Source organism: Lepidothrix coronata, unplaced genomic scaffold (genome assembly GCF_001604755.1).
Source record: "Lepidothrix coronata isolate B3197 unplaced genomic scaffold, Lepidothrix_coronata-1.0 Scaffold305, whole genome shotgun sequence".
In the NCBI taxonomy this organism is placed as follows: Eukaryota; Metazoa; Chordata; class Aves; order Passeriformes; family Pipridae; genus Lepidothrix; species Lepidothrix coronata.
Window position 1 is genome coordinate 344,206 of NW_016690485.1, and position 21,915 is coordinate 366,120.

Below are 21,915 nucleotides of genomic sequence, written 5' to 3' on the forward strand. Positions count from 1 at the left end.
CCCACTGACCATCCAGGCCCCACTGACCATCCAGGCCCCACTGACCATTCAGGCCCCACTGACCATTCAGGCCCCACTGACCATCCAGGCCCCACTGACCGCCCAGGCCCCACTGCCCACCCAGGCCCCACTGACCGGTTTCCCCGCGAGCAGGGCGAAGATGCGCAGCCGCTCCTCCTGGATGAAGCGGTCGGAGTGCAGGCGGTGCCAGTCCACCAGCTGCATGGTCAGCAGGTCCCGCACGGGCTGGCTGCCCGCCAGCTGTGACAGCAGCAGGGCCAGCCGGTGGTCACCTGTGGGAACACAGCACCAGCTACAGCCTCCTCCCTGCTGCTGGCACGGCCATCTCCTCTGGAGCTGGGGGAGCTGGAGTTGGGGTGTGGGCACAATTTACATTCCCGGACTGGTTTGGGTTGGAAGGGATCCTAAAGCCCATCCAGTGCCACCCCCTGCCATGGCCAGGGACACCTTCCACTAGCCCAGGTTGCTCCAGGCCCCGTCCAACCTGGCCTTGAGTGCTTCAAGGGATGACAAGTCCACAACCCCAATACTTCTTATTAAACAAACCTCTCCATAAACATGTGGGAGAAAACAGGGGCAGGGGAGGAGACAGAGGAACAGGAAGGACAGAGTTCCCAAAGGAGACAAATGAAGTTGAAAATGTCAGCTGACATAACAGACCAGGATGAAACCTGCCAGAAGGGTCTGAGAATACACATTTTTAAACCAAGTGTGAAGTGGCTGAACAGAAGCTCAATTAAAAAGAACATTCATTAAAAATTCAAAGGGGGGACTGTGGAAAACTCTAGTTCCAAGTGCAATCCAGCAGCACTTCCTAACTGGAGGAAGCTGACAGAGGTAGTGAATGAAACCAGGGACTCCAGCAGCAGCCCTCACCTAATCTTCAAGGCCAGGTTGGACGGGGCTTGGAGCAACCTGGGCTGGTGGAAGGTGTCCCTGCCCATGGCAGGGGTGGCACTGGATGGGCTTTAAGGTCCCTCCCAACCCAAACCATTCCATGATGCTGTGGCCACTGCCAAGGGAACACTCCACATGGAGAGTATCCAGTGACTCTCAGCTCCCCAAGTGCACCCCCTCCCTGTGCACAACCCCTCCCCGTGCCCCCCTCCCCGCCCCTCCCCAGTGCCCGGCTCTGGGGTGCTCACCCGCCTGCTGTGCCAGCCTGCAGGCCTCCCCGATCCTCTTGCCCGTGAGGCAGCTGAAGACGGCCTCGACGTGGCTGCCGTGCCGGGCCAGGGCCACCTCGTGGTCGATGCGAGCGGCCGCGGTCTGTGCCAGCCAGCGGGAGAAGGCTCGGCGCCGCTCCAGCGCCAGCACGTACTCGCTGGGCTCCTCCAGCCGCGCCTCCAGCTCCTGCAGCCGCCCCCACACGGCCTCGCACAGCGTCCAGGCCAGGCACCAGTGCTTCACCACGCCTGGGGACACACAGCGGCGTCAGCGGGGAACACTGTGTGAGAGGGCTCTCGTGAGGAGGAGCCCGCAGGGTTCACCACCCCAGTGTTTGTCAGGGGCTGCCCAGGGAGGTTTGGAGTGCCCAGCCCTGGAGGTGTCCCAGGAAGGCCTGGCCGTGGCACTCAGTGCTCTGGGCTGGGGGACAAGGTGGGGATGGGGCACAGGAGGGATTCCATGGGCTGGGAGGGCTTTTCCAACCTCGTTGATTCTGTGAAAAGAATCGTTCCATACTCACTCTCTGCCACAGCAGGATCCTCGGATGCCTTCCTGGCCCAGTCAGCATACTCGTGGATGGCAGAGACTCCAGGGTTGGGGGCCAGGAGAGGACAGGGCTCATCCATATGGACAGTGCTGTGCTTCAGCTTTATCTCCAGAGGGGTGAGATACAGCTCCTTGTCCCTGTCCATCTTCCGTTGTTCCAAGCTCAGCTTTTCCACATGAACCTTGAAAGGGGATTCTGTGAGTCTGGCAGGAAAAAGAAGATAAAACAAGTAGCAAATGTTCTGAATATTCTCCATGCAATTGGGGCAACTCATCCTAATTAACACAATGACAGTAAAACATAATCCAAGGCCAACAGCCAGGTATGGAAATCCTGGTGACAGAGTCTGGGGCTTGGAACCAGGCTTTGGGATCCTGAACCACCTGGTCTAATGGAAGATGTCCCTGCCCGTGGCAGGCGATACAGAAAGATGTTTAGCTGTTAAAAACAAGTCTTTAAGGTCCCTCCCAACCATAACCTCCTGTGATTCTGTGATTTGGCCAATAAACCTCGCTGAGCTCTCCAAAGGCAACGAGCACACCTTTACCACAGCTCATTCCCTCAGCACTTCAGATATGCTGGAGAACACCCAGACAAGCTGTCTGGAGCACTTAAGTGGTGGGACACGTAGCTGTATTCCAGTCCAGGTGTGGAGACCCAGCAAGGTCTGTGTGCTGCTGGATGTACAGGCAGAACTGAAGGCAGCTGGGAATTCAGAAGGTGAACAACTTCCTTAGGTAGGGCAGGTGTCCTCAGGGAGAACCAACAGGGACAACTTTAAACTTTCTCTTTAACCTTTTCCTGGGTGACAGTGCTATTTATTTGGTAAAAAAATGACTCCTCTTACTAAGGTATTCCCAAACTTGACACCCAACTTTTTGTGGCCAAGGGACATGAAGATCTCCATGGCAAACACAATCTTGCACCACTCCTGCATGTCAGAAGGAACACTGACCTGCCACCAGGATTCTGTCAAACACGAGGAGCATGTCAGATCCCCCCGAGGGAAAGCACTACTCACGATTTGGGAGCCACGGGAGTCGGCAGGAATCCGTATTCCACAGGCTCACACTGAGGATCTTCTGTTTCACTTGACCCACTCAACTGATCTCCACAATTGACCAGCGTCCAGTTGGGGCCCCAGCCCACGCGGAAGGAGCGCCCCATGAAGAGTCCCATGTCCATCAGGAGCTTCCCTTTGCCGTAGGTGATGGAGCGCTCCAGAGGGACGAGGCCCCGCTGCCTGCGGGCACCCACCGTCCTCACCTGCACCTCGGGCACCGCCGGGGGCACGGAGAATGCGGCGGCCAGCGGGGACACTGCTGACCACAGGGCCCCGGGGGGGGGGCTGCCCAAAGTCCTGCGGCCCTTGGCATCTGGCACGGCAGCGCCCGGCGGCTGGAAAAGGACGCTGGCAAACCGGGATTGCAGCAGCCCAGCAACTGGCAGGGAGAAGCGGGAAGAGTTTCAGTGGAGGGGCAGTCGTGTGTCATGGGGACAGTTCTGCCCTTCTCAAGGTGTTCCAGGGCTCCTGGAGCAGCCAGTGGAAGTGTTTGGATAACAGGGTGTGAGGGCAGCTCAGGGCTAAGTGTGACTGCAGTGCTGAGACCCACAGACCCCCCTGAGCCAAAGGAACACGTGGGGTGTTCCCAGGAACAGGACAGGGACAGCCTCACCCACAACCAGCAGTTCCCAAAGGAGTCACCAATTTAATGCCAGAATTAAGACATCAGAACAGAAGGCGGGGGAGAACTGATTAGCAGGGCTGACACTGAACCCACAGGCACACCTCAGGTCTGTCCCTTTAAATCAAATGGGCTTTGAATTAATTAACCCATCTGAATTAATGGGTTTCCTCAACTAGGAAGCATCTCCATGCTTGTTACCAGAGGGATTTGCCAATATTCCTATGGAAAGCACCAGTTAGTGGATGCACTGGGTGTGAGGGACAAGGTTTGGGCAGTGGGGGCTCTGGCAGGGTCTGCCCCGTGCTGGCTCCCCCTGAGCCCACCCAGGGAGCTCATGGCACCTCCAAACTAAGCTGCAAAGTTGTTGGTGCCTCTGTGAGATATTAAAACCCACAGGGGCAGGTTAAAAAAAAAAGCAAACAAAACCAAAGACAAACTGTGAAAAGAGCAGTGCAAGTGTCAAAGGAGGAGAGGGAGGTGCTCCAGGCACTGGAGCAGGGAATGAACAGAGGAGGAAGGAGTGGCAGACAGGAACTGCTGCAGATCCTGTGACTTTGCCAGTTCATGTTGAAACTCAGCTCTTTCTTCACACAATCTGTGGTTTCTCACCGTACCTGAGTGTCTTTTCTGCCCTTGTGATTTTGAAATGGGCAGCCTTGGAGAGCAGATCTCTTGGGAAGTGTCCACTTTGACAGGCTGCTTCCCAGGATAATCCAGGATCAAATCCAGGTCGTCGTCATCAGCAAGCAAGGAAGCTTTCATGATCTGAGGACGTGGGAAGCCAAGGCAGCACATCAGCAATCCCTCTCACTGCAGCAGTTCCCTGAGCTCATCAAAATAGCTCTTCCCACCCAAAATAACTCCCACATGCAGCACATGACCAAACAACACACTCATGGATGCAAATATTCCAAGAAACAGTGGAGGCACAGCTCAGGATGTCACCTGATGACAGGGTTTTACAACTACTAGTTAAACTATGGACTTGTTAAACTAGTTAAACTGTGGACTTGTTAGGGAAGGGAGTGACATCCCAAAATAATCCTGATTTCTTAGATCTTAGCTCTGTCCGCTTGTTTTTCAGCTTAAGGAAGAACTTCAGGACTATTTGTTATCATAGGTAGAAGCACAGGAGTGTTCACAGCACTCTCCTTCCAGGAAATTACAAAGGCCTGGAGGGAGAGGACAAGGGGGAATGGCTTCCCACTGCCAGAGGGCAGGGTTAGATGGGATATTGGGAAAGAATCCTTCCCTGTGAGGGTGGGGAGGCCCTGGCACAGTTGCCCAGAGAAGCTGTGGCTGCCCCTGGATCCCTGGAAGTGTCCCAGGCCAGGTTGGACAGGGCTTGGAGCACCCTGGGCTGGTGGAAGGTGTCCCTGCCCATGGCACTGGATGGGCTCTAAGGTCCCTTCCCACCCACACCAGTCTGGGATTCTATGAAATACAAGCACGAACAACAAGCCCCAAGTCAAGACCAGTTATCCCAACCCCTTGTTCTCCACCAGCTGGGCCCAAGGCCAAGTCTGCCATTAGCTCAGCTTATCCCACTGCCCACACTCCAGAGTTAAACTGGAGTTCTGGCTTTAAGGTGAGTGTTCCTTCAGCACTGAGCTTTCCATGTCTCCGAGGTTTCCCACAGAACAGAGCCCTGGTAAGTTCAGTCCCACTCCAGGAGTGAGGCACAGTTCATTACAAGCTGACACACAAACACACTGGGGGAGGCAAATGCAGCCCTGGAGAAGTGCTGGCTCCCCCAGCTCCCGCCCTGGAGGGGCTGGCAGGACACTGACCTGCAGGACGTAGGGGTTGATGCCGTGGGTGGAGGCGATGTGGGTGGAGGCGGGCACGGCCTCCTGCTCCTCGGCCAGGCTGTCCTCCCCAAAGGGCTCCTGGGGCTGCTCCTGGGGCTGCTCCTGGGTGATGTCTGCCATGTCGCTGTCCAGCTCCACCACCCTGCCCAGCTGCTCCAGCTCCAGGGGCTGTGGATACAGAGGCCACGTCACACACCCTGGGTCACACCCCTGCCAGGACAGAGCACCTCAGAGTCCCAGGAATCACCTGCAAGTGCAGCCGAGCGTTCCCTGGGGGTGCCAGGGCTCCACACCAAGGTCAGGGGTGGACACACAGAACCTCCAGGGTGTGCCAGTGACACGGAAGAAGCAGTCTCAGCTTAGAGGTGCCCTCCTGGAGTTTACCCAGTTCTGCCATTCAGTTTTGGAAACTGTTCTTCAGCCTTCCAGTTCTCATGTTCCCAGCGAAGGGAGAGCTCTGTTTGTCCTGCCTTCCTCCTTTTCTCCCCCAGAGCCCATCCCATGCAGCACAAATTCAAATCAAGGAGTCTGCATTCCACAAAGAACTCAACTTTCAGCCGTTACTGTGAGGGTGGGGAGGCCCTGGCACAGGTTGTGGCTGCCCCTGGATCCCTGGAAGTGTCCAAGGCCAGGCTGGACGAGACTTGGAGCAGCCTGGGATAGTGGCAGGGGGTGGGACTGGATGAGCTTTAAGGTCCCTCCAACCCAAACCACTCCATGATTCCATGGCTAACTCTGACCACTGTTATGCCTGTACCTCTGCCCAGCTCACTGACTGGGGCCTGAGCTCCAGAGTACTGGTTTGGCTCCTGTTTAACCATCCCATGGCTCAGCTACATGTCCTGGGAAAGCCTCATGCTTCCAGCTTCCTCAGTTCCCAGGAAAAACACAGTACAGACCACTGAAGTGATGCAAACAGAGGAGTGGAGAAACCGAGGCAAGGAGTGCCCTGGAATCCTGCTCAGGAATTAAGGAGCATATTCACGAGGCTGTGCTTAGCTCAGTAGGATTAGGTAGGAAATGGGATGGAGGGTCTGAGCTGAGGCAGATAAAAATCAGACTGGGGGGGGCTGTAAAGACAAAAGTGAGTGGCAGACCCGGAATGTGAGCATGGCCCAGCACGTGGGACAGATTTACAAGTCAAAATATGGTTACAAACACCCAAGTTTCACTGCTCCCTTCATTGGGCTTTAATGCAGCAGGTCCCCGTGTAACCACTCCCTTGCAACATTAATCAATTCATTAATATTCAAGTTAGCGAGGGAAGACAAGAAAAACCCCAAGCCTGGATCCTAAATGCTTCCTACAGCCCAAATAGTATTTTTTTCAGGCATGTTCTACACCAAGAGTTTGGCAAGTTTCAAGCCATGCTGTGTTGTTTCTCAGGGGTTTGGGAAACAAAATGATATTTTTCCTATTTTCAGAAATTGAAACCTGAGTTAATGGTATGCAAGTCAGAGAGGTTAATGAACCAAGAGGGGTTTTTAAGTACACTGGAATGTGTAAGACAGGTTTGAACATATCAGAGATACTCCCAGTATTTCTGAGAGTTTCAAACCTCCGCTCTGGTGCCATCAGTGTGACCAGGAAGCAGGAAGGGGAGCTGCAGTGAGGCTGTGGGACAGCCCTGAGTGCAGCTCAGAACACAAGTCATTAAGGATCTATCCAGCAGCACGATGATCAAGGTGTTAATTAGCCCAGGGCCCAGAGGAGGGTTAGAACAGCAGCTGGGCACCACTCTGGGATTCTCCACTGCAGGTCCAGAGCCGAGGTGGCAGCTCACCTGGTCTGTCCCAGCAGCAGGAGGTCCTGCCCGGGGGGCAGAGCTGCTGGCACTGCTGGACAGTGACCAGGAGCCCCAGGGCCCTTCCAACCTGCCTGGAGACCTGTGTCCTCCTACCACACAAGTGGCCAGCAGAGGTTCAGGAATATCAGGAAAAAAATTCTATGTTACAAACACAAAATCCTGGAGGTTGGAAAAGCTTCTGAGCCCATCTGTTCCCCAGCACTGCCAAGGCCACTGTTAACCCATGTCCCCAAGTGCCACATCCACATGGCTGTTAAATCCTTCCAGGAACGTGAGTCATCACTGCCAGGGCTGCACAGGCCTTTCCATGAGGAATTTTCCCAATATCCGACCTGAGCCTCCCCTGGCACAGCTGGAGGCCGTTCCCTCTCCTCCTGTCCCTTGTTCCCTGGCAGCAGAGCCCGACCCCCCCCGGCTCCCCCCTCCTGTCAGGGGGTTGCAGAGCCAGAAGGTCCCCCCTGAGCCTCCTTTTCTCCAGGCTGAGCCCCCCCAGCTCCCTCAGCCCCTCCTGCTGCTCCAGCCCCTTCCCAGCTCCGTTCCCTCCCCTGCACATGCTCCAGCCCCTCAGTGTCTCTCTTGTGAGGTTCCAGAACTGGACACAGCTCTGGAGGTCCCTCAGCAGTGCCAGCACAGGGGACAATCCCTGCCCTGGGCTGTGCCCACACTGGGGCTGGCACAGCCCAGGGGCCATTGGCCACCTGGGCACACCCAGCTCCTGTTCCCAGTGAACTGGATCCAACTCTGCCTGCTCTGTGTAAGAGGGGCCCAGCACTGAGGATGTTTTGCAAAGCTTTAGGAGCTGTCACATCCAACACAGAGACATTTACAAATCCAGCATGTAACCAGCCTTAAAAAAGGCAGGTTTTTTAATAAAAACAGAGCACGTTCTTCAAATAAGAAGCAGAGAGTCTTGCACACTAATGATGGCAGAAGCAACTGAATGCACAGCATCACTCTCCAGGCAGGCAGCAGGCGTTGGCATTACAGAGCGTGTGTTTAATAGTCACAAAAACAAGGGTTCTTCCAGAAGTGGTGCAAAGCTGCCAAACTCACACTAGAATCTGAACAAGAAACAAGGGTTGAAAGCCTCCCCACGCCCATTCTCAGTATGAAACGTCAAGTATCTCCATGAAAAACAACATGCAAACACTCAGCCAGAGTTCAGAAGAGTTTGTGTAAGGTTTCACTCTCTGGATTCCAGGATACTCCAACCACCCCTTCCCAGGCACCAGCTACTCTCCAAATGCCACGTTTCCAACCCCCTTTAGTCACTGTCCTCCTTCTACCTGAGCCGGGGGTGCTGGTTTGCCGTTCAGGGCCATCTGCTGGGGCGGCAGGTGCCCTGGGGGTGGCACAGGGGTGGTCTTTAACTTCTTGGTGTCCACTTTGGAAGGATGATCTTCTTCTTCCTCATCTGAATCTTGTAAGCCATACTTGGAAAAGTGTGCTACCTGTGTTAAGGAGAAGGACAAACGTGTCACAGCTTGGAACAGAGGTTTCAGGCACCCATTTCTGGAAGGCCTGGACAACAAGCAGGTGTAACTGTCCCCTGCCCATGCAGGTGTTTCAACATATACAGCTGTGACACCTGCAACAAGTTCGGCCTCTCTATAGACCAAAACCACCTGTAGGCAGGTCTGAGGCCACAGTTGTGATCACAGAACCCCAGGCTCGTTTGGGTTCAGAGGGACCTTAAAGCTCATATTATTCCAAGGGCAGGGAAACCTTCCACTAGCCCAGGCTGCTCCAAGCCCTGTCCAACCCGGTCCTGGACACCTCCAGGGATGGGGAGACAGCTGGTGAGGACGGTTCTCCCCACGGCTGAGGGACCTGAGAGAGCTGTCAGAAGTTCAGCCAATGTGAATTATAAACTCTCAGGACAGCCCATCCTCAGCCTCCTGTGGTGTTGCCCGGCTCTGTCCCCCCTCACCTTGAACACCCAGGAGCCGGTCTCGGGGCGGTACTCCTTGAAGCGGGCGCCCTGCTTGCGGGACACGGCCTCCAGCCGGCCCTCGTAGTTCATCTCCGCCAGCCGCTCCGGGCTCTTGATCAGGCACCGCGACGTCTTGTCCGTGGGCCACACCCCGTCCAGGGTCACCTCGGCCCGCCTGGCACAGGGGCAAAACGTCAGGGCACGGGGGGCTGAGGGAAAGCTGCTCAGGAGAGAGGGGAGCTGGGACCGGGACAGGGGAGACCTGGACAGGGGAGACCTGGACAGGGGAGACCCGGACAGGGGAGACCCGGACAGGGGAGACCCGGACAGGGGAGACCCGGACAGGGGAGACCTGGACAGGGGAGACCTGGACGGGTGAGCTCAGCTCAGCTCAGAGTGGGACAGGCGAGCTCAGCTCAGCTCAGAGTGGGACAGGCGAGCTCAGCTCAGCTCAGAGTGGGACAGGTGAGAGCAGCTCAGCTCAGAGTGGGACAGGCGAGCTCAGCTCAGCTCAGAGTGGGACAGGTGAGAACGGGACAGGTGAGCTCAGCTTAGCTCAAAGCAGGACAGGTGAGAACAGGACAGGTGAGCTCAGCACGGGACAGGTGAGCTCAAAGCAACTTTTAAACCCAATTTCTGGTTCAGAAATGTGCAAGTCTCCCACAGCTGTAACACTACATGCTGAATGCACAACTTGGACCAAGATGTCCTGGTCCCCACCTGCAAACACAGCAGCCTGGCAGGATTTTAAAAATCAGCCTTATTTAACACCTACCTATTTAAACCTTCCCCAATGGGTGGTTTTCTCTCGTCGTCAGGGTAAACAATGACTTCTTTTCTCCGGATATGAACGATCTCATCCAGATTTAGGTTTGTTAGATTTACTTCTCCTTCAAAGTAAATTGATCCATAACCTGCAGAACCAACCAAAATGTCACAATTTGTGAGAAGTCATGTGCCAGAGAACCCCCGTTCCTGCTGTGCTGCCCCTGCTTCACCCAGCCCTGTCCTGAATCCAGGGCAAAGTCCAAGTGACGATTCCTTCCCAGTGAGGAAATCCTGAAGAAGCATTATCCACTTCAACACCATTATTTCAGGCTGTGAGAGCAGGAGGTGTCCAGCCTGGAGAGGAGAAGGCTCCAGGGAGACCTTAAAACCCCTGCCAGGATCTAGAGGGGCTCCAGAAGAGTTGGAGAGGGACTTTGGACAAGGGTCTGGAGGGACAGGACAAGGAGAAATGGCTTCCCACTGCCAGAGGGCAGGGTTAGATGGGATATTGGGAAGGAATTCCTGGCTCTGAGGGTGGTGAGGCCCTGGCCCAGGTTGCCCAGAGAAGCTGTGGCTGCCCCTGGATCCCTGGAAGTGTCCAAGGCCAGGCTGGATGGGGCTTGGAGCAACCTGGGCTGGTGGAAGGTGTCCCTGCCCATAGAATGAGATGGGCTTTAAGGTCCCTTCCAACCCAAACCAGTCTTTGATTCTGTGATTTATTCTCCCCTAAAATCCCACACCACTTCCATGCAAACTGCTCCCAAAGCCAAGGCCCCTGGTTACAATCAGCCTGAGGCTTTGGCACTTGGGTTCTGCAGCTTTAGGACTCCCTGGATGAAGGAGGAGCCCCTGGGCAGGCTGGGGGGTCTCACCTTTGCGGCCTATGGTGAAGTCTGTCACGATACATTCGTTCCTGTCGTTGGTGAACCTGGCCAGCTCCTCCATGGAGGGGATGGTGTAGTAGCCAGCTCGTGTCAGAACAATCCCTGCAAGAGAACATTCCCTGAGAACAAGGCTGGCAGCAAGTTACCAACATTCTCAGAGTCTCATCCAGTTTCTTTTGCCAGCCTGAACAACTGGAAGCCTCAGAGGAACTGATATTAAGTGCACTAAAAGCCAACAGGCACTAGAACACCTTCATTCCAAGGCTTCAGAGCACATTTGAGTCAGTGCTCTGGCAGGTTCTTCCAGCCCAGCCACCTGTCAGAGAGCAGGAGTGCAAAGAAAGGGGAAAAGGTGGGCAGGGAGAAAGATGCAAGTGCAGCTTTAACAGCCTGGGGCCTTGAGCACCTGCTGACCAAGCTGCAGCTTCTTTTACATTTAAGAGGCTCCAATTGTTCTTCTATTAATTTGTCTAACGATCTTTAAATTTCCCAATAGCTTTTGGCACCTACAAAATGTCTGAAAACATCTCTTTTGAGCACATCACCTGCCAGTCTCATTACATGCCATGAATTACTTGAAAGGATGAACAAATCTTTTCCCTTCTCGTGAGTTTAAAAAAACCCCAACACGCGTGACATAAAACCGGGGGATAAAATTTAAACGCTCATTGACTCAGCAGGTTAAATTTCTGCACTAGGCAGGAGAGTGGAGAGCAGGATTTGTGTTCTGGAGAAAAGAGGAGGGAAACCAGAGAAAGCTGAGGGTGCAAGGGAGCAGAGAAGCCGCAGAGGACGCTGCCCTGCCCCGGAGTGCCCACCTGCAGGGTGCAGGTGGTGCAGGGTCTCGGGCTCCTCGGGCTCGTCCTGCAGGGAGTCCTCCTGGCAGGAGGCGTCCTCGCTGCTGCCCTCCAGCCCGTTGCGCAGCGCCGCCCGCATGTTCAGCGCCACGATGGTGTCGTCCACGGGCTGCCCCTTGTGCCCGCCGCCCTCCAGGCTCTGCGGGATGGGCTTGGCGATGGGGTTGGTGTAAAACCGGGTCACCTCGTGCGCCTCCTCCTCCTCGCGCTCCCCGTCCGGCCGGTGGTTCTCCTCGGGGGGCACCGACAGGAAGAACCTGGGAAATGAAGGGCAACGTGGGATTATTTAGTCCTGGGGGGCCTGGGCCAACGTTCCTGTGGAGGGCCGGGAGTTGGACCTGGATGATCCCCGTGGGTCCCTTCCAACTCAGGATATCCTATGATTAAACTTCTGCTGCCTAGCCACATAAAAAGCCAGCAGGATGACCTGAACTGCAGAATCAGGGATTGTTCCCCTTCCCTCCACCCCTGCTTGACAACCTCTGCCTTCTGTCACCTGGGGCTCCCAGCACGACACTGGTGAGACCGGGAGAGGGGCCCCACGGTGGCTGGGAACTGAAGCACATGCCCTGTGAGCAGAGCCTGGGTGACACGGGCACTCAGTCTGGAACAGAGGCTTCAAAGGGGCGTGTACAGCTCCCAACCCCTCTGCCCCCGAGGAACTGCCCAGTGCAGGGCCAGGGTGACCCCACTCCCACATCAGTTCTTACTTCTGGGAGCTTTCAATAAAATCAACATGTTGAGCTGCTTAGGAGTTTTTTTTCAGCCTCTGATTAAAAGAACCCAAAGGAAAACCAGAGTTCAGCTGAACTATGGCCAGAGGTTTTTAGAGGAGGTTGGAATTCTGGTTTTGGGGGAGCCTTAGAGGCTCCTCTCTTTAATCTATACAAAATACATGTGCAGAAAATAGAAACATGAGATGTCAGGATAAGTGGAGCTTCCCTGCAATTCCCACATCACTGAGGACTAACCACAAAAGGTTCTTCTCCCCTGAGGGGAGAAGGGACCTTAAAGGTTTAGCACTTAGCTCAAGGAATGTCCTAGTTGTTCACTACAGGGAATGAAGAGAGACTCATCCAGAAAAACAAGTTGCTCCACTGCCCCTGATGTTGGGTAGGATGACCTGGCAGTGCCACACAGCAATGACACAGAGTTCATTCAGGAGGAAATGAATGTCCCAGCAGGTCAGTTGCTGCCAGTGACCAGCTAAGGTGACAGCCCTGAGAAGAACTCCCTGTTCTCCAGCGGTACCAGAGGCAGCACCAGGCTGACTCCTGCTGAGGACAAACCCCGAGGTGATGACACACCTGTCCCCGTTCTCGGGGTACTCGGACGGGGACGCCAGGTCCTCGTTCTCACGGCTCACGGGGGAGAACAGGCTGCTGCTGTTGAGGTTCTTCAGAACCAGCTTCTTGATGCTCTTCCTGAAAACAAAACACACCGACACATGGGCATTTGGATCTATCCACTGCATAAATACACATTTCATGCTTAATTCAGATGGACCAGAACCAGCTCTAGGACCTGTTCCCACACTCAGGACATATCAAGTGTCCTGTTGGAGATACCAAAACTCTTTCTGGAATTCCATTCAAGGCTTTGGTTTATGGGTAGGTGTAAAATGCACAAGTTGAAAGTCTCAAAGCCCAAGCTCACCAAACCACTGGGTTCCCTGTTTTTCAAATCATTTTTCCAGAGGCACAGGTCTGCCCACAGGTGCAGGTTCATTTTACTGCAGGGTCAGTCTACTTTGTGCTCTTTGTTTTTACTAAACTCCAAAGCTTTCCAAACCCCTTTTTTCTTTGATTGTCACTGATGCCCCAGAAGATTGAACCCAAAAGGTTCACTTGGGCAGATCCACAATTTATTCCTCACAGAAACATGTGTGGATCTGAAACAGAACCAGGGCTGGGATAAACCCACCAGAAATGTGCCTCCTTGCTGAGGGCAGCAGCAAACCTGGTGACACTTAGTGCAGGAGGAGGGAGTATTACCCTGTGCAAGCTTTCCTGGTAAGAATTCCTACTTGATTTCATAGGAGCTTTGCTCCCATTGTGGGCTGACCTCATTTTACAGCTTATTGGGCCTTAACAGTTTAAGCTGAACTTTTTCACCTCCTCTGCAGAACACAGTTCTATTCAAGTCTTACAGAAAACTCGCCATCCCTATTCCTATTTGAACCAGGGCACGAAATGACAGGATTTAGCAAACTCCACAGGAGTTTACTCGGCCTGACGAGAAGGTTCCCAGCCCTGCCCCAGAGACACTGACTTTGGCATGAAGGCCCCGTTGGACAGGGAGGGCTCGTCGTCGTCCAGCCCGTCGAAGAGCTTGGACTTGGCGGATCCCGACGACTGCAGGGCCTTGGGCCGCACCCGGGTCGCCGGCCGGGGGGTCAGCTTGTAGTGAGTGGGTGTTGTCAGGGCTTTCTGGGCTGCTGGGTTGGTTGGCTTCAGCCTCTGAAACAGAAACAGGGAGAGTTGGAACTGCCAGAGCACGTGCTGTGAAGGTTTGGGGATGGCTGGAAGGTGCTCCAGCCCAGGGCCTGGAAACGCAAAGGGGATGAGAAGTCACGGGGGAAGCAATAAACAAACTCAGGTAGGAGGTCTCCAGGAACAGCCCCATCCATCAGCCTGGATCTATGTGCCCCCCAGGCCCTGTGCTGGGCTCCAGCTGCCAGGCAGGACCCATCTCCAGCCCCTGGAATCTGCCCTGGGGAAGCAGCCACTTACAACCTCCCCTAACACTTCAAAAACCTGAAAAGTGTTTGGTTTGTTGTATTTTAAACAAGCCAGCAGGGAAAGGTTTGTCAGAGACTCTCAGAGATGTCCTAAGCAAAGCTCAAGCACAGCTCTAGAATTATTCCAAGCATTAGCAACTACCCATCTTTATTCCCAACCAGCAGCAGTGAGCACAAGAACTCCAAAGGCAAGGTTCTGCTGCAGGCAAAAGGAGGAAGTCATGGAATGGTTTGGGTTGGAAGGGACTATAAAGATCATCCAGCTCCAACTCCCCTGCCACAGGCAGGGAACCTTCCACTGGAGCAAGATAAAGCAGTTTGTGTCTTGGAGAGGGTCAAAAGGCACTGCACCACCAGGAGAACACAGAGAGCAACTTATTTCGCTGCTCCCTGTGCATTCAAGTGAGGACAGTGAACACAAACCAAAGTAACTTCAACTCTGCCCCACAAATGAGTTCAATGTGTTGTGCTCTTACCTCCTCTTTCTTCTTTGGGTCGGACATGGGGTTTCTGAAGAGCGGGGAGTCTCCGAAGGGGGAGTAGGTGAGGCTGTTGAGGTGCTGCTGCAGGACAGCCTGCTGGGCCGCCGAGGCGTTGGGGTCTGTCAGGGCTGCAAGACAACAGCACTGCAGCTTTACAGCCCTGCTGCTGAACCAGGGCAGGCAGGGACGTCTGCCACAGCACCTCCTCCTCCACAGTGTGCAACCACGTTCCCTAAGCTCCCATGGGCGAAGAGCTGAGGGTATGGAGAGCTACAGGGCAGTGGAAGAGCCTGGCCTGCCAAAATACTCAGCTAGTCCAGCTGGCTTCTGAAAGGCTGGGCAGGGCAAATATTTCATGCAGAATTTTTGCACTGCTGCTACAGCAACCAAACTTAAAGGTCCTCTCTACAAGGCACTCTTAATTTTGTCTCTCCATCTTCTAGTATCTAATTTTAACTCCCATTAAAATGCTCTAAGTGCTCGCAGTGAAGCGTTCGAGCCACCAAGAGCGGCTTAATTCTAATTCCAAAAAAACCAGAGCGAATCTGTGCATTCCTAAAGAACAACAAAACCACTCTCAGGAACAACAGTTTACTGTCAGGGTCTGCAACAAGTCAAGAGGTGGAGACTAATGGATCTTATTTATGTTCCCAGTGGCCCAAGTCCCTCCAGGTCCCTCCTATCCAGAATTACTGAAGAAGCCAATGCTGCATTTCCCTATTTTTTTGTAAGCATCTACTCTTGCTGCCCAAATCCAGTGATAGGAAATGTCAGTAATCTTGAAAACAAAGCTTAAGCGACTTGGAATTACTTAAAAATATACATATAATTAGTAAAAAAAAAAAAAAAACAAAAAACCAAACCAGGTCATTAACACAGTCTCCACTGCTCCTGAGGACAGAAGGGGCCTCCAAGATGTTCTGTCACCCCAAAGCCTTTGGGTGAGGTGTGCTCCTGTGTTCAGGCACACGGGACACAAGGCAGGAAGCAGCAGCTGGGTTCAGGGACACTCACCTACAGCAGGCTGAGGGGCCCCAAAGCCCAGAGTGGCTGTGGAGGTGTTGAATCCCGGCGCTCCAAACGCTCCCGTTCCCAGCGTTCCCCCCAGCTTGGGCTGGGTGTTTCCGAACAAGGACGTCTGTCCTGCCCCCAGAGCTGTGACAGGAGAGGTGAATGTCACCGACTGTGACACTGTGGCAAACTTACAAGCACAGCAAAGAATCAGTTCCTTATTGAACCGCAGGAAGCATTGCCCATGTCCATGGATGCTACACGCAGGATCACGGGATCAGACCAGAGGGTCTGAACACAGAGCACCTCACCAGTTCCACCAGTGCTGCCCAGTTTCTAATAGGTCATTAGCACTGAGTTAACAAGCTCTGAAACTGGGATCCCTGGCTTGAAGCCTTCACAGCCTTTCCTACAGTTACAGGCAATCCCCAGGCTGGATCAGCACTGCAGTCTGATGACTGGGCTTAGGTTGGGAAGAGATGAGCTGGGAAACTCTTACCTGTTCCAAACCCTGTTCCAAGTCCAGTTCCCAGAGTCCCAGTTGCAGGCTTATTTCCAAACAAACTATTTCCAGCAGTGTTGGCACCAAAACCTTCAAGAACAGAACGAGCAGCTGATTAGAAGTGAAACTAAACCCAAGCGTTTAAATTAAAAAAGCGAAGAGCCCTGCCACAGTCAAGGGCAAATCTCACACTCCTTGTGTGAGGTTAAACTGACAAGCAGCAAAGAGGGATTTCAGTGGCAATAAACATACTGAAGTTATGAATATAACACTAAAAATGGCACTGAAAAATGCTGGTTTGCCTTCCTAAGCTTTTCAGTTTGCTACATACTCCAAGGTATTACTGAAAGCCAGAGCTGATGGGATGGTGCTGATCTGGCAACAGAGTAAACTGTATTTTCTTCAACTGCCTGGAAGGAACAAAGCCTACTTGACACTGTTCATACCACACACCCATTTCTGTGACTCCCACCACAGAGCAGGTGGGAATTCTGATTTGCACAAGCACAGCTCAAGGACACAGTTCAAACTGCTGCGATGGGCACCACAAATCCAACATGGTATCACGTTCAGTGTTCTTCCTGATGTATCTCAGGATCCCATTGTCCCTCCTGGCCACCACAGACTCCACCTTCTCTTAGGGACTCACCAAACCGTGGTACTTAACCACTTAAGGTACTTAACCTTCTGCCTCAGGTTGTTCCACAAGAGCCAAGGTACAAACCAGCACCCACCACATTTCCCTGCACCTTTAACACTCTCGATCCCTGAGCACGTGCTGCTCACAGCCAGGGGGGTGGTATAAGCAGGACAGGTTGAAATGACTGAATTCCCACTGTTTTTCCCTGCTCCCCAGGTGGCAGGGTCTGGAGGGGGGTTTGTTACCGAAGAGCCCACCGCCCGTGGTGGTTCCGAACGACGGCGCGCTGGTCGTGGTGGCTCCAAATCCAGCAGGCTTGTTCCCAAAGAGGGTCTGAAGGGAAAAGAAAAGGAATTTAGAAACCTGGCAGGCTGATATTGCAGGAGTTGTATTGGTGTTTGGCTGCAGGCAAGGAGGCAGAACTAAGGCCAAGCACAACTGAGCCCACACAGCCTCCCACGAGCCGGGGGGTATCACAAGCCACATGCACCTCCCAAAACCAACTCCCAGGGTTGGACTCGAGGGGCTTAAGGGTCTTTTCCAACCCCAGTGATTCTGTGATTTCACTCCACCGGAACCAAAATGACTGAATATCATGACTCAAGTTCATTTTTGGTTCAGGCATCACCACAACTTCCAAGCTGGAATTCCAGCCCTGCGCTGAGGAAGCCTTGGTGCCACACAGGCACTGAGAGCCTCGGCCTCTCCTGCTGTTTTCATCCCTCCACACATCACTCGTTAAAAAAATGGCTCTATTACACATGTTTATCCTTCAGTTTACATCAAACCACCCTGTTCTTGCATCTCTGGCATCTTAACTCCTAAGCTAACACTCCTTTCATGGAGGTCACTGCCCCGGGACAGGACTGGGGTTGGTTTTCTCTCTTTCATTAGTAAGGCACAAACATACCGAACCACCAACACCAAATCCTGTGTTGGCTTGTCCAAAAAGGCCCGTTCCCGTTCCAAATCCAGTCCCAGCATTTGTATTGGCAGCTGTCCCAAAAAGGCCTCCAGGCTGCGAGGGCTGGGTGACCCCAAAGAGACCCTATGAACAGGAACCAGGTTAAGGTCACGCTCCAAGGCTTTTCCAAGTCCAGCACTGACAGTAACAGATCCAACACACAAAATCAGGCAGTAAAATGATGGTACATTAGCCCTTGTGCTGGGGGAAGAGGAGGGAGGAAGAGCATTCCAGAAGCTGTAGTCCTCCTCCAAGAAATAAGTTACAAAAAGGAAATTAAAAAAAAAAAAACCTGAAGAATTTATGCTCTTAGTTTTAAAGGATATTGGAATTTCCTCATGGCTGAGTGAAGGAAATGGAAAAGAAACAATTCACAGGGTTTTCTGGGAGAAGTCACAACAAATTCACAACAGATATAGGATTTTTGGAACTAAAGTCCCTAGTTATGCAACAGGTCACAGCTGTGCAGCATCTTTGTGTCACAAGAGCCCAGGACTGCTGCTCATTAGTCACCATGAAGTCCAGAACAGTTAATGAATTCCCACAGGAGGTTAATCATGGAATTCTATTATCTGTGTGAACAGGAATGGAAACACTAGAGCTGCTGGAGAGCAGTGTGCCTGGAGAAGGGAACGGGCACATTAGTGGTGCCCAGCTGAGTGCTGCCCGTTGTCCTGACACAGCCTCACTGGCAGGAGGCTCTCCCTTGGCCACAGCATTCCCAGCTCGGCATCCTGCTTCCACCCAGCTGGGCTGCAATGGGAGGGAAGGCCCTGTCCCACAGGCTCCCCGTCCCACAGGCTCCCCCGTGCCCTGGAGCAGTGGCCCAGCCAGGCTCAGCCCCTCTTACCATGGTGCTGGTGTTGGGCTGGCCCAGGGTGCTGGTGCCCCCGAAGGAGAAGCCGGTGTTCTGCGTGGTCGTGGCCTGGCCGAAGGGTTTGTTGAACAGGCTCGTGCTCTGGGATGGTTGCCCAAAGAGCCCCCCTGTAGTGCCCGTGCCAAAGCCCGTGGTACCTGTGACACAGCAGGACAGGACACACCCTCAGTGCTCACCCACACCCAGCTGGGCCCACCCTCGGACAGGCAAACAGGAATGGAATATCCTGAGCTGGGAGGGACTCCTGAGGATCACCCAGTCCACTCCTGGCCCTGCCCAGGACACCCCAACACTCCCCCCTGTCCCTCAGAGCGTTGTCTAAACCCTCCTGGAGCTCTGGCAGTCTTGGGGCCGTGCCCACTGCCCTGGGGAGCCTGGTCAGTGCCCAAATACCCTCTGGGGGAAGAACCTTGTCCTGAGATCCACCCTGAGCCTGCCCTGTCCCCGCTCCAGCCCTTCCCTGGGTCCTGTCACTGGTCACCCCATAACCACTTCCATTCTTACAGTCTGGAGGATTTTGATCTGCTGACAGTCAAACTCAACAAACAAACATATCCATTCTTAGGAAGAAATCCTTCCCTGGGAGGGTGGGGAGGCTCTGGCACAGGCTGCCCAGAGAAGCTGTGGCTGCCCCTGGATCCCTGGAAGTGTTCAAGGCCAGGTTGGACGGAGCTTGGAGCAACCTGGGCTGGTGGAAGGTGTCCTTGCCCATGGCAGGGGGTGGCACTGGATGGGCTTTAAGGTCCCTTCCCACCCAAACCATTCAGGGATTCTGTGATCTATTTACCTTTCAGTTTGCATCAAAACTAATAAAATTCCAACTGGTGTTTGAATTTTCCCAAGGCAAGTAAGAAAACAGAGATTTCTATGGCAAAGAGCCCCATCAGTGAACTCTGAACAAGCAGTGCAGTTCTGAGCTCACACCCCAGAGTTTTACAGCTGAACAGAATGTCTGCACATCCAGTCACAGCAATCCAGGGCTGGGCAGTACTTACTGGTTCCAAAGGCAGTTTTATTCTGCCCATAGGAAAAGCCTGTATTGGTGGTGGAAGAGCCAAAGAGTCCCGTGGCTGTGCTGGATGTGGCAGTGGAAGAGCCAAACAAGCTTGTGGCTGCTCCTGCTCCCACCGGATTCGAGGGCCCCTTCCGATTCGCCTGGTAATCTTCCAAACGGAGCTCCTGCAGGAAAATCCAGCTCTTTTTACCCAGGACAAGTCTCTCTGGCACATTCACACAGCACTCAACCTACACCAAGGTGAAGGTTCAAGAAAAGCTGCAACAGCTACATTTTTAAAAATAAGGACCCCAAAACCAGGACCTGAACTTAGATCCACGTTTGGGCTTCAATTTGGCTCCCAAGAGCTTTTTCAGATCTTTTCCATAGATCTGTTTCGAAGGATCAAATAAACCAACCCCAACGAGGAGGCTTCAGGTGAAATCCTTGGGAACACCAGTTTATAATAAACAGCTGAGTTTTGTCTGGGATCCTGCCGTTATCTCAGCAGGGCAGGACTGTTCCCAGCAGGATCCCGTGTCCTTCTGACGAGATGGAATTTCAGCTCTTCCAAACCTGCATTAAGCATTTAAACCCAACTGCAATTAACGTGGGGTTGCATTAACTGTTTTACTTGAGGACACCTCTCCCGTGTGCGATGCAGATACTGAATGTTCATTAATACTCTCACATTAATGAGCACAGAAGACAACGATGGTCCAAAAAATGCCAAGCTAAGCCAAGCTGACCAACAGCCAAGCAAGGCCGGGATGTGTGACCCCCCAGACTGACCTCAAGGGACTTGCTCTCATACTCCTTCATGGCAGTGATGCACTGGTGCTTGGTGTTGATGTTGGTGCTGACGCCGGATTTCACCATGGTGTCGGTGCCGTTCGGGGGCTGCGGGGAAGGAGGGACTCGGGTTAACATCCAGCCAGACTGGAGGTAACACAGTCAGCATTCCCTGCAGATCCTGGGAAATCCTACCCTCAGCACAGACCTGAGGCTCTGCTCTGCTCAGGTGAGACCCCACCTGCAGTGCTGCCTCCAGCTCTGCACTCCCAGGATAAAGACATGGAACTGCTGAAGCCGGTCCAGAGGAGGCTCCCAGGGCTGGAGCCCCTCTGCTCTGGAGCCAGGATGGGAGAGCTGGGGGGGTTCACCTGGAGAAGAGAAGGCTCCAGGGAGAGCTGAGAGCCCCTTGCAGGGCCTAAAGGGGCTCCAGGAGAGCTGGAGAGGGACTGGGGACAAGGGATGGAGGGACAGGACAAGGGGGAATGGCTTCCCGCTGCCAGAGGGAAGGGCTAGGTGGGATACTGGGAGGGAATTCTTCCCTGGGAGGGTGGGGAGGCCCTGGCACAGGTTGCCCAGAGAAGCTGTGGCTGTCCCTGGATCCCTGGAAGTGGCCAGGCTGGACAGGGCTTGGAGCAACCTGGGCTGCTGGGAGGTGTCCCTGCCCATGGCAGGGGGTGGACTTTGAGGCCTCTCCCAACCCAACCCAGTCTGTGACTCTGTTTTCTATTCCAGGTGTATCTGCACAGCTGAGGCCTCACCCAGGTGTGTCAGTGACAATCAACAGTGGAATTTACCCCAGGAACACCCAAAACAACTCACAGCAATTCTGCTTTCGGTTTCACTGCAAAAGTAGCTTATCTCCGTCTGTGACACCAGTCCTGGAGCTCTGCATGGATTTCACTGCCCCCTCTTTTGCCAGTGCTCTGAAGGCACACAGCCCAGCCAGGCCAGCCAGCAACAGCTCTGCCCCAGGCAGCAGAGCTCAGCCTTACAGCAGCTCAGCCCCAAAACAAAGAGGGACAAGATCTGCACGAACAAATAACTGGGGGAAAAAAATCCCTCTTTCCAGCAGGCACCAGTTACCCCAGGTCCAGGAAGGCCTCTCTGCTGGGCCACCCTCCAGGTCCAACTGCCACAGAACTTCCCAGCAGTTACTGAATCCTGCCTTAAAGGGAACTCACCCAAAGGGGATGGGGCACCACTCCTCACATTCCAGGTCCCATTCCCAAAGCCAGGCTGGCTCAGGGAGAACTGCACTGATTCTGACCCATTCCAAAATGTCTTTTACCTTTATTTGCCATGGATCACCTGGAATTCCATGGCACTTCCTGCAAAGGCTCAGCTTTAAGAGCTGCTTTACCCCTTCAGCATTAACACAGCTCTAAACCCAGCAAGTCTGGAATTTCACAGTGTTTGAGAACTTTGTG

At 53.6% G+C, this 21,915-nt stretch overlaps 1 protein-coding gene across 3 annotated transcripts in view; it reads right to left on the bottom strand.

Annotated features, from left to right (window-relative positions):
- Nucleotides 1-21,915, bottom strand: part of NUP98 (nucleoporin 98) — a 32,203-nt gene that overhangs the window by 5,823 nt on the left and 4,465 nt on the right. The window contains exons 1-22 of one of the 3 annotated variants that reach the window (XM_017837456.1): nucleotides 21,308-21,632; nucleotides 20,486-20,593; nucleotides 19,695-19,878; nucleotides 18,673-18,836; nucleotides 17,769-17,906; nucleotides 17,104-17,191; nucleotides 16,216-16,308; nucleotides 15,720-15,860; nucleotides 14,700-14,833; nucleotides 13,755-13,942; nucleotides 12,791-12,907; nucleotides 11,445-11,740; nucleotides 10,615-10,728; nucleotides 9,750-9,888; nucleotides 8,972-9,149; nucleotides 8,328-8,492; nucleotides 5,214-5,402; nucleotides 4,038-4,188; nucleotides 2,757-3,177; nucleotides 1,709-1,938; nucleotides 1,167-1,436; nucleotides 136-293 (exon numbers count right to left, since the gene is read on the bottom strand). In XM_017837456.1, coding sequence (XP_017692945.1) covers nucleotides 136-293; nucleotides 1,167-1,436; nucleotides 1,709-1,938; nucleotides 2,757-3,177; nucleotides 4,038-4,188; nucleotides 5,214-5,402; nucleotides 8,328-8,492; nucleotides 8,972-9,149; nucleotides 9,750-9,888; nucleotides 10,615-10,728; nucleotides 11,445-11,740; nucleotides 12,791-12,907; nucleotides 13,755-13,942; nucleotides 14,700-14,833; nucleotides 15,720-15,860; nucleotides 16,216-16,308; nucleotides 17,104-17,191; nucleotides 17,769-17,906; nucleotides 18,673-18,836; nucleotides 19,695-19,878; nucleotides 20,486-20,572 — 3,645 coding nt within the window. In that variant the 5' untranslated portion in view covers nucleotides 20,573-20,593; nucleotides 21,308-21,632. Of the gene's footprint in view, nucleotides 1-135; nucleotides 294-1,166; nucleotides 1,437-1,708; nucleotides 1,939-2,756; nucleotides 3,178-4,037; nucleotides 4,189-5,213; nucleotides 5,403-7,871; nucleotides 8,103-8,327; nucleotides 8,493-8,971; nucleotides 9,150-9,749; nucleotides 9,889-10,614; nucleotides 10,729-11,444; nucleotides 11,741-12,790; nucleotides 12,908-13,754; nucleotides 13,943-14,699; nucleotides 14,834-15,719; nucleotides 15,861-16,215; nucleotides 16,309-17,103; nucleotides 17,192-17,768; nucleotides 17,907-18,672; nucleotides 18,837-19,694; nucleotides 19,879-20,485; nucleotides 20,594-21,307; nucleotides 21,633-21,915 lie in introns of those variants that run through there. The other 2 variants (XM_017837454.1, XM_017837457.1) reach the window with 2 other exon arrangements.